The sequence below is a fragment of the Teleopsis dalmanni genome, chromosome 2 (assembly GCF_002237135.1).
Source record: "Teleopsis dalmanni isolate 2A chromosome 2, ASM223713v2, whole genome shotgun sequence".
NCBI classification, from domain to species: domain Eukaryota; kingdom Metazoa; phylum Arthropoda; class Insecta; order Diptera; family Diopsidae; genus Teleopsis; species Teleopsis dalmanni.
In genome coordinates, this window is record NC_051847.1 from 183,427,731 (window position 1) to 183,442,118 (window position 14,388).

General features: G+C 31.3%; 4 protein-coding genes across 4 annotated transcripts; all 4 read right to left on the reverse strand.

Annotated features, from left to right (window-relative positions):
* Window positions 1-4,997: 4,997 nt before the first annotated feature.
* Window positions 4,998-6,228, reverse strand: LOC119683575 (eggshell protein 2A-like). Its single transcript, XM_038097335.1, has 3 exons — window positions 6,162-6,228; window positions 5,739-6,105; window positions 4,998-5,620 (listed from the first exon to the last, which is right to left on the reverse strand). Exons 1-3 carry the CDS (start codon window positions 6,171-6,173, stop codon window positions 5,094-5,096), a joined length of 906 nt encoding a protein of 301 aa, XP_037953263.1. The 5' UTR covers window positions 6,174-6,228; the 3' UTR covers window positions 4,998-5,093.
* A 1,208-nt stretch (window positions 6,229-7,436) lies between these two features.
* On the reverse strand, window positions 7,437-8,231 carry LOC119685661. Its single transcript, XM_038100012.1, has 2 exons — window positions 7,984-8,231; window positions 7,437-7,927 (listed from the first exon to the last, which is right to left on the reverse strand). The coding sequence occupies exons 1-2, from the start codon at window positions 7,993-7,995 to the stop codon at window positions 7,580-7,582; spliced, it is 360 nt and encodes a 119-aa protein (XP_037955940.1). The 5' UTR covers window positions 7,996-8,231; the 3' UTR covers window positions 7,437-7,579.
* A 2,311-nt stretch (window positions 8,232-10,542) lies between these two features.
* On the reverse strand, window positions 10,543-11,078 carry LOC119683552. Its single transcript, XM_038097266.1, has 2 exons — window positions 10,995-11,078; window positions 10,543-10,938 (listed from the first exon to the last, which is right to left on the reverse strand). Exons 1-2 carry the CDS (start codon window positions 11,004-11,006, stop codon window positions 10,633-10,635), a joined length of 318 nt encoding a protein of 105 aa, XP_037953194.1. The 5' UTR covers window positions 11,007-11,078; the 3' UTR covers window positions 10,543-10,632.
* A 2,211-nt stretch (window positions 11,079-13,289) lies between these two features.
* LOC119682576 lies at window positions 13,290-13,857 on the reverse strand. The gene is made up of 2 exons (XM_038096048.1): window positions 13,750-13,857; window positions 13,290-13,693 (listed from the first exon to the last, which is right to left on the reverse strand). Exons 1-2 carry the CDS (start codon window positions 13,759-13,761, stop codon window positions 13,391-13,393), a joined length of 315 nt encoding a protein of 104 aa, XP_037951976.1. The 5' UTR covers window positions 13,762-13,857; the 3' UTR covers window positions 13,290-13,390.
* Between the last annotated feature and the right edge of the window lie 531 nt (window positions 13,858-14,388).

Genomic DNA, 14,388 nt, shown 5'->3' on the forward strand with positions numbered 1-14,388 from the left:
TATTATAAAGAGCAGCTATTTATGCCTTTAATGATGTATCATAAATTATTATACGTTGCTATTTTATTTTATTGTTTCACTCGCTATTGAACAGCAAAGTGAAAGTAGCGTTAAAAACGAACCTCAACAAGGCTCACCGAAACCCACACAAAGCTCTCTACAAATCTAACCGAATCTCAGGGAAGCGCTTCAAAGCAAATGAAAGGAAGCGCTTCTAAAGAGCGGCAACAAGGCACAAAATTTGCTTTACTTTGTAAAATGTTAAACGTAAAAGCACAAATGCAATTTGTGAAGTTCCTGCTCGCCATTTTTATGGACTTTTTTCCTACGTTTTTATTTGTTGTGGTTTTATGCTTCCGTTTCCGTTTTCTGGTATTAACATTTTTATTTTTATAACAATCTATGAATTTGCTGAATGCGCACTTTATTATTATTGAAACGTGCTAGAGGATAGAGAATACCGTGTGGTCATATTTATTATAGCAGCGGCGAGCACCTGTGGAACTCTTCGGTTTCTTTACAATATTTTTTCTAGATTTTTTCTTTTTTTTTTTTCTTGTTTGTGTGTATTAAATTATGATTTGCATAAGTCAATTTTAAGAGAATTGCTTCTGTTGTTTCTAGTGTTTGTGTTCCTGTAGATACTTTGAAAGGCTTTATGACTTGCTTTCTACAAAAATCTGTAATCGCTTTCTTGCACACTCAGCGTATTTTTCACTTCAATTTAATTTGGTATGAAATTTTTTTATTTTTTTCATATATATATATTTTTTTTTTTTTGCCATGAAAATTGTTAAAATATAATTGCTAAACGAAATTTAACGAGCTCATTAATTTCAAAAAGGAATTAGAATTACGTGTTTGTTAAATTACGGCATAAAAGTATGATTGCCGGGGTTGACGGGGTGACAGGTAACTCAGAAATGAGTGTTTTGGTCGTTAACATTTTTATTACGACAATTGTTCATAATAATTATTATAACAAAAATGCTTAATTAAATAATTAAACTTAATTGTTTACAGCATTCAAAAAAAAAAATTATGTGTTTTACTTAAACAGCTTTGCTTTTTCTTTTAGCAAATTGCAAATTAAAACTCAAGTCTTCTAATTTTTTAATTACTAAATATAATAAATTATACAAATTCAATCAATTATATTAAATTAAAATTAAATTAAAATTAATATATATTAAAAATTCAATTAATTAAAATAATATAAAAAGAATTTTTGTTGTTGTATAACACTACTTTTCGAAATTTCTCTACCAAATATATTAGTATTTATTAAATAAGTAGTCTCTTCCGTCACAAACTGACTTTATATTACAACTTATATTAAAAATATATGGGCTCGCCCGAGTTATGTACCATCACCCTACTAATCCAGACAACCACTCATTAGAAGAGATCGTTTTGTTCTAAATAAATAAGTCTATCCTAATGAAAGATGATTTATATTTTAAATATAACAGAAATCGGTTTAGTTATATCAAATAATAAATACATATATAACGATAATTAAGCTTAGATAATCCTAAGTAAATAATTATAAATTTATGTGAGTCTATTAACGCGATTTGCTGTGTCAAATCGTTGTTATAAAACGTGCGAATAGTGAAGTATCTCTCCATATTTCATTCCTAGATTAGGTTCTATAGACTTAGATTTATAGAATTGAAATTTAGCAAATAAAAGTAAATATAATTAATTAATTCAATAATACCATAGGTGGATTATTATTTCGTTCTAATATATAACACAGCAAATGAATTTGTTAATGAACTTTCACAGCAAATTAACAAAAACTCTAAGTTCGAAGATACAAGTCCAGTATAGCTTTGAGTCAGTTGACTAATCAATACTGACTCTGAGCTTCAAATTTGGCAGGGTACGAGTTCAAAACTTGATAATCAGTTTCAAAAAATTATTTGCAAATAATTATAACATAAGAAATAATACTAAGACCACTGATGATGGGTATTTGCCAATGCTCTAAACAGCTGTATGGTCAGTTAAAAATTCAATTATTTAAAATAATATAAACAGAATTTTTGTTGTTGTAGTTCACTACTTTTTGAAATCTCTCTACTAAATATAGTAATAAAATAATTATAATAAAATATATAGAGATAACCTGCCGATTTTTTGAGTTTAATGAGAGCATATAACTATTATTACTAATCTATTTTCATTTAGATTTAACGAAGATAAATGATCATCATTTAGTGATCATAATGTAACAGCTACTTCCTAGACTTAAATATTTAAAATATAACATTTATTCGTTTGTTTGTTGGTTTTGTTGTTGTTATTGTAATGGTTTTCTTATGTTTTCCGTACATTTCCTTGCGCATGGGTATCTCTGTTGTTGCTGTGATCGTATTGCTATATATTAATTGCATTTGCTTGATGATTTTGTTGGCAAGAATTTGACAAACTACACTCAACAGAAAATGGGTGGTATTATTACTAAAATTTCTATACTATAATCTTCTCAACATACAGATAATACAATGATCTACAGAGCATAACTATACTACGGGGCAACTTATGCTTATATGCCATTGCCTTAGTCCAACGTTCTTAAACAAAATCCTTAGCTTCATCTAATGTGCACTAAGCTACATAAGAAGCGAGCAAATGCATGAATATATAAATATCACTGATAAAGAATGAACTAATTAAATTCATATTCATATGCGAACAAGAAACTGAAATACATCCAAACTATTTGCTTAGACAGCTACTAAAAAGTCGACCATCATCCAGATTTCACAAAAATAATTCATTTTCTCAAAAAATATTTAATCAATTAAATTAGTATACACTAACTAGTTTTCTAATATTTAAATGCTAGCTAATGTTAGTTAATAGTTTAAAGAATACAAAAAAAATTTAGTAACGTGAGCATAATTATCCTTTGCCTTCGTGAACTAAACTAACGCCTGCAGTAATATGATGAATAACGTCAGAATTATATGTTCTTATCACAACTAAATTATGTAGACAAAATTAGATAATATAATGATCATCTAGTCTATATAACTATGCAAGTCAATCACCTTTAATGCAGGTTATGCAAAAGTACAGTACATGTATAATAAAAAGAAAACTTAACAGATATTGAAATAATTAATTTTAAAAATTTGAAAAAAATTTTTAATAAAATTCTAAAACTAAATAAAAAAATTATTAATACTATTCTTTAAATAACGAATAGACACAAAAAAAAACAGAAAAAAATAATAGAATAGAAAAAGCGGAGCAATAGTAATATGATTACAAGTCATTATCAGATAAGCAAGTAATCAAAATTAAAAACAAAATCACTAAACATATAATAATATTTATTAATTTACTATTAACATTACGAAAATACAAATTATTCATATAGTTCATATATATTATATCAGAGGATTATGTACAATTGCCTGGCAAGTATTATAATCAATTATTTATAATTTATCATCGTCACCATAGTTATAACCACCATCATAGTAATATTCATCATTTAACATTTCAACAGGTGCGCTACGGCCTAGTAGTTCTACTAGACTACTTTTGACAGCACCCAAAAACTCAATGTTTCCATTACCGTTTCCATTATTAGCTAAGTGCTCAACTACTCCTGCAGCTCGAGCCATTCTATTGTATATCCTGCCAGGTGAGTGAACTCCTTTTAATTCGTAACTGATTCTCCTTGCAGATACGCGATTTTCATCTAAAAGTTTTGTCTTTAGTAAAGAAAATTGGACATCAAACCGATTTTTCACATACCATTTTAACCATTGTTCTGATTTCAAGTTTTTGTCTTCAAAATTTCAATTTCATGATGGCACCTGATAGGTGACTACCTCAGTATTGAACTATTATTGCATCTAGAGGGGATTTTATACTGATCGTAGATAATGAAATTCAACTAAAAGTAAAATTTACTGAATAACTAAAAACAGATGTTCATTAACTTCTTATGCTTGATTTCTGTTATAAGAAAAAGTATGTAAGCTTATAATCTGATATATCAGTATATATTATTTTAAAAATTGTGTACTGAGTATTTCATGAAAAAATTTTGTTGGTAGAAATATTTTCGCTTTATACGATATTGATATTCTTAAATTCCGATTCTTTTGTAACTGCGGTTCGACTTTCAACGATAACCATGAATAAATTCGGATGATCTGTCAGGTCCTCAAATTTTTAAGGAATCTTTTGGATGGTTTCATTTTTGCTCATAAGTTAGTCAGTTAGTATCGTTTCTTAGATATCCCTTTTTGATAAACTAGCGATCAAAAATTAATTTCCTTATAGATCAATTGTCACAAATCGAGTTCGTCTCATTAGAACCTCTAAATGATTCACAAACGTAAATCAATCGCAATCATTTTCTTCTTTATTATAAGACCCTCTAAATGACTCACAAACGTAAACCAATCGCAATCATTTTCTTCTTTATTATGGTGACTGTATTTCATTTCACACAAACGAGTTTACACACGAAAAACAGTTGACAAATTTCTGGTTTGTGATAAACGAAATAAATATCTAAAAATATTGCGGAGAAAAATGTTTATAAAAAGGTTTGGTGGATTCAGTACGATAGGAGTTAATGATAAATGCAAAAATTGCTGGGAAGTGCTTTCTTGCTTGAAGAATTGACATATTTCCTGCAGTGAAAACTCGCATAAAGTTAACACTGGACTGTAAGTGTTATTCACAACTTTCAAATTTGGAAAAATCTTCTGGATTCAATTGATGCCACTTTAATTGCAAATATCAATTTCTTTTGTGATGTTTATATCTAATTAAAGCGAAACTTTTGAAAAGTTATTAGCAACATTAATAATAGCTTCAACTGCAAGTTTTACAATGAAGAGTATTCTGAATAATACAGAAAAAATACAAGCCTCAAAATGTGAACTTTTCTTTATGAGCAGTATTAAAGAAGGAAATATAAAACATAGAACTGCATAATTCAAGAATATATATTGCTATATTTATTTTTAATATTAAGAAAATACAAATCGCTTATTCATTTGATATTTATTAAATTACTAGAGCCATTGAAATTGGTTTACAAGCGTTTTTATGAATTATTTATTCCACTGATAATCACCGCCAACAGAATTACCTTCACCAGTATAAATACCTTCACCAGTATAATCACCTTGACCAGTATAACCACCTTCACCAGTATAACCACCTTCACCAGCATAACCACCTTCACCAGCATAACCACCTTCACCAATATAATCACCTTCGCCAATATAATCACCTTGACCAGTATAACCACCTTCACCCGTATAACCACCTTCACCAGCATAACCACCTTCACCAGTATAACCACCTTCACCAGTATAATCACCTTCGCCAATATAATCACCTTCACCAGTATAATCATCTTCACCAGTATAATCACCTGCACCAGTAAAACTACCTTCACCACCACAATGACCACCAAGAACATCACCGTAAGCACCTTCACCAGCATATTCACCACCAAATTCACCACCATATTCACCACCATATTCACCACCATATTCACCACCATATTCACCACCATATTCACCACCATATTCACCACCATATTCACCACCAAATTCACCAGCATATTCACCACCTATTCCCACCGTTTCACCACATATTCACTCAGCCGTATTCACCACCATATTCACCACCAAATTCACCACCAAATTCACCACCAATTTCACCAGCATATTCACCACCGTATTCACCACCATAATCAACACTATTATTACCACCATAATCTTCACCATAAGAGCCACCATCATCACGACCATAATCACCACCATAACCGCCACCATAACCACCACCATAATAACCATCCTCATGACCAGCTAACATTTCAATAGCCGCGTTTCGACTTATTAGTTTTTCCGGACTACTTCTAATAGCACTCAAAATCTCAATATTTTCATTGCCGTTTCCATTACTACCTAGGTGCTCAACTGCTCCAGCGCCTCGCGCCATTCTATTATGTGACCTGCCAGATGAGTGAACTCCTTTCGATTCGTAACTGATTCTCCTTGCAGATACGCAATTCAACACAAGAATTGCGCTTACGAGACGGATTAAAAATTTCACCTAAAATTTTTTTATACAATACCGAAAATTGGATCTCAAACGGATTTTTTACATACCATTTTAGCCATTGTTCAATTTCACGATTTTGTCTTCAAAATTTCGATTTCATGATATGACTTGATAGGTGACTACCTCAGTACTGAACTGTTATTTCTTATAGAAGGGATTTTATATGGATCGTATATAGTAAAATTCAACGAAAAGTAAAATTTACTGAAAACTAAAAACAGATGTTAATTTCTTATGCTTGATTTCAATAATAAGAAAATGTAAGCTCATAACTGGCATGAACAAATATATCTGATAATTCTCTAAAAATCATTTTAAAAATAAATATTGAATATTTTCTGAAAAGATTTGGTTGATAGTAACGTTTTCACTCTATTCGATATTGATATTGTTAAATTCTAACTCTTTTGTAACTCTAGTACGTATTCCAACGACGATGATGATATTCAGATGATTGATAATTCTGACGAACCATACATTGTGAAGAATGACAAGCAGTAGAATATATTCATTGGTTAATATTTTCATTACTATTAGTTGGAATATGTAGTATACACACTTAGATCCCTTAAATTTTAAATTAAACTTTTAGATGGTTTCAGTTTCTTCCATAAGTTACTCAGTTAATTTTGTTTGTTAGCACCCTTTTTGACAAAACTGCGGTCAAAAATTTACTTCCTTATAGACCAGTTGCCAGTGACACATAATTTTATTTGCATAAAATTAACAACACATTATAAATGTTAGTTACAATTTCCAGAACCGACACAGAAATCCAGAAAAATCTTCAGGATTCAATTTTTGTCACCTTGAATAACCACTCTCTCGTGTTATGATTATATCTAATTCAAGCAAAACTTTTAAAAATATTAGTTGTACAGTATAGAGCATTCTTAATAATACAGAAATGTATCCTTGAAGAATAAAAGCCTTTCAAAATATCAACCTTTCTTTATGAAGAATAAAAAAAGAAAAATTTAAAAATAAAAAAATGTATTATTCAAGAAATTATAATTCTATGTTTGTTCTTAATATATAAAAGATACATATTGCTTATTTATTCGTCATATGTAAAAGTCGTAGAGCTTTTGAAATTGGTTCAAAAGTGTTATACTCAATAACTTATTTCGTTTCAACTTCATCATAAAAACCACCATCACAATCACCTTCATCACCATACTGACTTCGCAGTACGGATTATTCTTAATAAAATAGCCAATCATCAATGGAGAATATAAACGTCAAAAAGTCAAAAATTTCTTTATGAAAAATGTAAAAGAAATATAAAACAAAAATGTATCATTCAAGGAATTATATCACTATATTCATTTTTAACATTTAGAAGGTACAAACTTCTCATTTATTGGACAATTATAAAATTACTAGTACCTTTCGCAAGTGTTATTATCAATTACTCATTTAATTTCATAACTAAAATCACCACCTACATAATCATCACCACCTACTAATCATCACCACCATACTCACCACCAACATCATCCTCATCACCACCATACTCAGCATAAACAATATATTCTTCATTATCAACATACTCGTCATCATCAGCTAACATTTCAATTGCCGCGTTTCGGCTAAGTAATTCTTCGGGACTACTTTTGACAGCACCCAAAAACTCAATATTTGCCCTGCCGTTTCCATTACTACCTAGGAGCTCAATTTCTCCTGCACCTCGAGCCATTCTATTATGTGACCTGGCAAATGAGTGAACTCCTTTCGATTCGTAACTGATTCTCCTTGCAGACACACAATTTAATACAAGAAATGCGCTTACAAAATGGAATAAAAGTTTCATCTAAAATTTTTGCCTTTAATTAAGAAAATTGGACATCAAACCGATTTTTCACATACCATTTTAGCCATTGTTTTGGTTTCAAGTTTTTGTCTTCAAAATATCGATTTCAAGATAGGACTTGATAGATTACTGCTTTAGTACTGAACTGCTACAACTTCTAGAAGGGCTTTTATACTGTGTTTAGATAGTTTGATTCAATCAGAGGAAGTGAAATTTACTGATGACTGAAAACAGATGTCAATTAACTCCTTAGTTTCGTAGACATAAGTAACAGAAGAACTCGAAGTCTAAGAATGAATAAAAATATCTGATATCTGTAAAATTTATTACAAAAATGAGTATTTAAAGAAGGTAAAAATGAGATCGAATTGGAAATTAACAACTTTGCAACTTTGATTTCGTTCTTTAAAGATATTTGTACAATTGACAAATCTGATGTTTCAAGGTGAGAACTTACAGCAACAGATGAATTATACTTTATAAATAAACTTACCTGCGATTCAGGTTAGATATTTACATAATTTAAGAAAAATTTCTTTATAAAGAAATACGAGCAAATAATACCTCTATCAAAGCGATTACATACTCTGCAACTGAAGAAGGAAATCTAGCCGAAACTGAAAGTAAAAAGCAATATTTTCTGAATATTAAACGGAATGAAGTAAAAATATTATTAAGATGCGTGATGCAAATATGATCTAGCAAGTCCATTAAATTGGAATTGGAAAAAGAAACTAAGTAAGAATTGAGACTCAATCCCTTAAGTCTGCGCAAAAGTATTTTCTTAAAAGAAAAGTGTTCTACAGACATTTAACATAATCAACTACAAAGTCCAAATCTCTATTGTTATAAGTTAAAGACCACCAAGTCCAAGAGAGAATCATTTTAAATGGCGCTTTAAAAGTGTTATGATAAAAATATATTGATCTTATCTACAATATACTACGTAGATCAGAACCTTAACACAACAATATTAAAAAAACATTGACGCAGTTTACACGAAAGAATGCTTCATAAATCAAAAACGCAACATCAGTAAAGAACTAAGAAAGATGTAGTCAAAACAATGTCTGATTATAATTCAAAAGATAATAATTATTCACAAATTTTCAAAAACTTCACCAAACTACAAGAACTTTTAAAATTGGTTGGAAAGTGATATTATCTATACCTATTTCTTATCATCATCACCATCATCAGATAGCATTTTAACAGACGCGTTACGACTTGCTAGTTCCACTGGACTACTTTTAACAGCACCCAAAAACTCAATGTTTCCATTGCTACCTAGGTGCTCAACTGCTTCTGCGCCTATTGCCATTATATTCGATACCCTGCCAGGCGAGTGATCTCCTTTCGATTCGTAAATGATTCTCCTTGCAAATACGCAACACAAAAACTGCGCTCAGAAGAAGCAATAAAAGATTCACCTAAAATATTTTATTCAATAAAATAAAATAGAACATCAAATCGATTTTTAACATACCATTTTTGCCACTGCTCAGTTTCACAATTTTGTCTTCAAAATATTGATTTCAAGATAGGGCTCGATAGGGAATCAACTTAGTACTGAACTATTCGTATTTCTAGAGTGGATTTTATAGTGATCGTAGATAGTGAAATTCAACTAAAAGTAAAATTTACTGATAACTAAAAACAGATGTTAATTAACTTCTTATGCTTGATTTCAGTTATAAGAAAATTTAATGTAAGCTTATAATCTCATAAATCTGTATATATAATTTTAAAAATGAATATTAAATATTTCATAAAAAAATTTTGTTAATGGTAATATTTTCGCTTTATTCGATATTGACATTGTTAAATTTCGATTCTTTTGCTACTGTGGTTCCAGTTTCAACGATAACCAAGAATAAATTCGGATGATCTGTCAAGTCCACAAATTTCTAACGAAACTTTTGGATGGTTTTATTTTTGCCCAAAAGTTACTCAGTTAGTATCGTCCCTTAGATATCCTTTTTTGACAAACCAGCGCTCAAAAATTTATTTCCTTGTAGATCAAACGTTATCGGGTAGCGTAATAAACGTCTGTGGCAACCATTTTCTTCTTTATTATGGTGACTGCATTTCGTTTCACACGAACGAGTTTACACACGAAAAACACTTGACAAATTTCTGGTTTGTGATAAACGAAATAAATATCTAAAAGTATTGCGCAGAAATATGTTATTAACAAGGCTTGGTGATTTCAGTACGATAGGAGTTAATAAAAATTGCCAAGTCTGCAATGAAAGCATTTTTTTATTTGATGAATTGACGTATTTTCTGCAGTGAAACACTGCATAAAATTCACAACAGTTTATAAATGTTAGGCAGAACTTCCAAAACCGACACAGAAATCCAGAAAAAACTTCAGGATTCAATTTTTGCCACCTTCATCTTAATAACCACTCTCTCGTGTTATGATTATATCTAATTCAAGCAAAACTTTTAAAAAGTTATTAACAACATTACTAATAGTTTCAAATACACGTTGTACAGAAAAGATCATTCTCAATAATGCAGAAATGCATATTTAAAAAAATATTTAAGAAGGAAATATAAAACATAAAAATGTATCATTCATGAAATTATATTGCTATATTTATTTTTAATATTTAGAAGATACAAATTGCTTATTTATGGAACAAATATAAAATTACTAGAGCCTTTGAAATTGGTCCGCAAGTGTTCTAATCAATTATTTATTTCTTTTTATCCTCATCTTCGTCATCCTCATCCTCATCCTCATCTTCATCATCAGCTAACATTTCAACAGCCGCGTTACGGCCTAGTAGTTCTAATGGACTACTTTTGACAGCACCCAAAAGCTCAATATTTGCCTTGCCGTTTACATTACTAGCTAGGTGATCAATTTCTCCTGCGCGTCGTGCCATTCTATTGTGCACCCTACCAGGTGAGTGAACTCCTTTCGATTCGTAACTCGCTCTCCTGGCAGATACGCAACTCAACACAAGAATTGCGCTTACGAGAAGGAATAAAAGTTTCACCTAAAATTATTTTATTTAATAAAAAAATTTGGATAGCAAACCGATTTTTCACATACCATTTTAGCCATTGTTTCGGTTTCAAGTTTTCTTCTTTCAAATATTAATTTCAAGATGGGACTTGATAGGTGACTACCTTAGTACTGAACTCTTACAACTGTTGGAAGGGCTTTTATACTGATCGAGAATTGTAAAATTCAGATAAAAGTAAAATTTACTGATAACTAAAAACAGATGTTAATTAACTTCTAATATTCAATCACAGTTATAAGAAAATTTAATGTAAACTCATAACTGGAATTGATAAGTAGTCATAAAGAAACACATTACCTTAATCTCTGGCAATGAATAAAAATATCTGATAAATCTGTAAACAGCATTTTTTAAATTAATATTGAATATTTCCTGAAAAGATTTTATTGATAGTAACATTTTCTTTTTATTCAATATTGACATTTTTAAATTCCAACTGTTTTCTAATACTGGTACGTATTCCAATGATGATGAATATATTCGGATGATTGATAATTCTGAAGAATCATACATTATGAAGAATGATAAGCAGCGGAACATATTCATTGGTTAATATTTTCATTACTATTAAATGGAATATGTAGTATATGTACTGCTTCCAAGGAATCATCAGGAAAAGAATCATTCACTGTGAAAAATGAGAAGCATCGGAATATGTTCATTGGTTGATGATTTCATTACTATTAAGTGAAATATGTAGTATATATACTGCTTCAAAGGAAACATGAGGAAAAGAATCATTCATTGTAAAAAATGAGAAGCATCGGAATATGTTCATTGGTTGATAATTTCATTACCATTAAGTGGAATATAGGAGATCCTAGTATTTCACTAGACGGACTCGCAAGAGAGACTAATCCCAAGTACTCACTCCCTTCGAAAGGAGGGCCTAATGCGAGCCAAACCTGCACCTCTCCTATCCCTAAATATTCCTACCTATAATCACTCCAATATTCTAACTATATCCTTTCCCACTTTCATCTCCCCCCAATCCGTAATTACGCATGGACTTGTTTGCAGTCGAGAACAACAGGCTGTATTTTACCTTCGCACCTCACTGATACCTGTCCGCTTCAGTGAGTAACTGTGGGCTTACCGTTTTATCGGGGGCTATGACACGGAGGAACGCTTTTCCCCCTCACTCGTGGGACCTTCATATAACAGAATTTGAAAAATATAAAAAAACTAGCAGGACCATATACTGCAACTCAACTGGCAAATCGGTTGGATTCTAATATCCTACATACCGATCGCCAGGAAGTCTTTCCAAAACGGTAAGCATAAAAATGCACTGAGAGCAATGAAGCTTGGAACAAAACTAGATGTTTGCTAACAGAATTTAAAACTGAATATCAGTTACGAAAAGGAAGTCAAGGAACTGTGGGCTTGAAGATTGCACCGAAAGAGGTAACCGTCGAAACACCATTACCACAGCCCTTGACAAGCACTGGACTAACCTCCGGCCAAAGCTTTCACGACACCAGGAAATCTACTGGCTTGAGGGGTGCGGGTACCAAATGGTACTTACGCTATCTCAAAGAAGGCTTCACGCACAAATCCCAAAAACTGAAATGTAAACGGACAGGATGATTGTAAAGTATAACTTTACAAAAAACTTCAAAACTGAACTTAGCAATAAAAAGAATTCAGAAGGCTTGTCCAAACCCCAAATAATAAAAGAAAACATGATAACATGGTATACAGACGGCTCCTTCACCAAAGAGGAAGCAGGGCTGGTATTCATGGACCAAGCAAAAGGAAGCACTGGGAAATAATGCAACTAAATTTCAAGCAGAAATATACGCGATAGGTAGATGCGTCAATTTCAACCTTGAACGTAACTACTGGAATCGTAAAATCCCAATGCTGACTGACAACCTGGCAGCTATAATGGCACTCATATTCTACCAGGTATCATCTGAACTGGTATGAAAGTGCATTGACAAACTGAACGTACTTCGTTGGAACAATTAGGTGCACCTAATATAGATTCTGGGACATGCTGGTATTTAAGGCAATGAAATGGCATACAAACTTGTAAGAAGAGGCGCAGTCTCAAGGATGATAGGCCCAGAGCCATTTTGTGGTCCAGGCAAAGGAACTCTTTCTATTCTTATGAATTCAATTCCTTATAGATCAGTTGCAACAAAAGGTGTTCGTCTTATAAGAACGACTAAGTGACTTTCAAATGTTAATCAGCCGCAAACGCTATCGGGTAGCAAAATAAATTTTCACTCAAGCATGAAAATGTCAACTTTTCTTTATGAAAAATATTAAAGAAAGACATAAAAATGTATCATTCATGAAATTACATTGCTATATTTATTTTTAATATTTAGAAGATACAAATTGCTTATTTATGGAACAAATATAAAATTACTAGAGCCTTTGAAATTGGTCCGCAAGTGTTTTAATCAATTATTTATTTCTTTTCATCCTCATCTTCATCCTCATCTTCATCCTCATCTTCATCGTCAGCTAACATTTCAACAGCCGCATTACGGCCTAGTAGTTCTAATGGATTACTTTTGACAGCACCCAAAAACTCAATATTTGCCCTGCCGTTTCCATTACTACCTAGATGCTCAACTGCTCCTGCGCCTCGTGCCATTCTATTGTGCACCCTACCAGGTGAGTGAACTCCTTTCGATTCGTAATTCACTCTCCTTGCAGATACGCAACTCAACACAAGAATTGCGCTTACGAGAAGGAATAAAAGTTTCACCTAAAATTATTTTATTTAATAAAGAAATTTGGATAGCAAACCGATTTTTCACATACCATTTTAGCCATTGTTTAGGTTTCAAGTGTTCGTCTTCAAAATATTAATTTCAAGATGTGACTTGATAGGTGACTACCTTAGTACTGAACTCTTACAACTTTTGGAAGGGCTTTTATACTGTTTCTGTACAGCGAAACTCAATTATAAGAATTGATCATTTATTTACTGATAACTAAAACCAGAAGGCAATTAACTCAGAGTGGGCAATTTTAGCAAAAATGGTTGTTTTTTTAGTTACGTCTTCAGTTTTCCGATTTAAAGTTGGCTTTGTCAATTAAAGCTTTCTATGGAAATAGTGATGCAATAATGATATTAAAAACATCACGTTTCTAAATAATTTCCTTCAACAATTAATTTAACAAAACAGTCTTCTTAAAACTAGTTTTTAGTTACATGAGTGGTGACGGAAGTTATTATACAAGTTTATAGCTTGAAAAAATATATATAATTCTTATAGAAAAGCAGTTTCTATAGCTTGCATTCGGAACACACTTTTAAAGGTCCATCGATATGCACATTTTTTTACATAATGTTTTTAACTCTAAATTTATAGCCCAGGTTAAATATTGCTAAACTGTGCCCAATGCCAGTGTTTCTTTTTTGTTCCTTACCAAGCTATCTCCATTCGAGATCATATA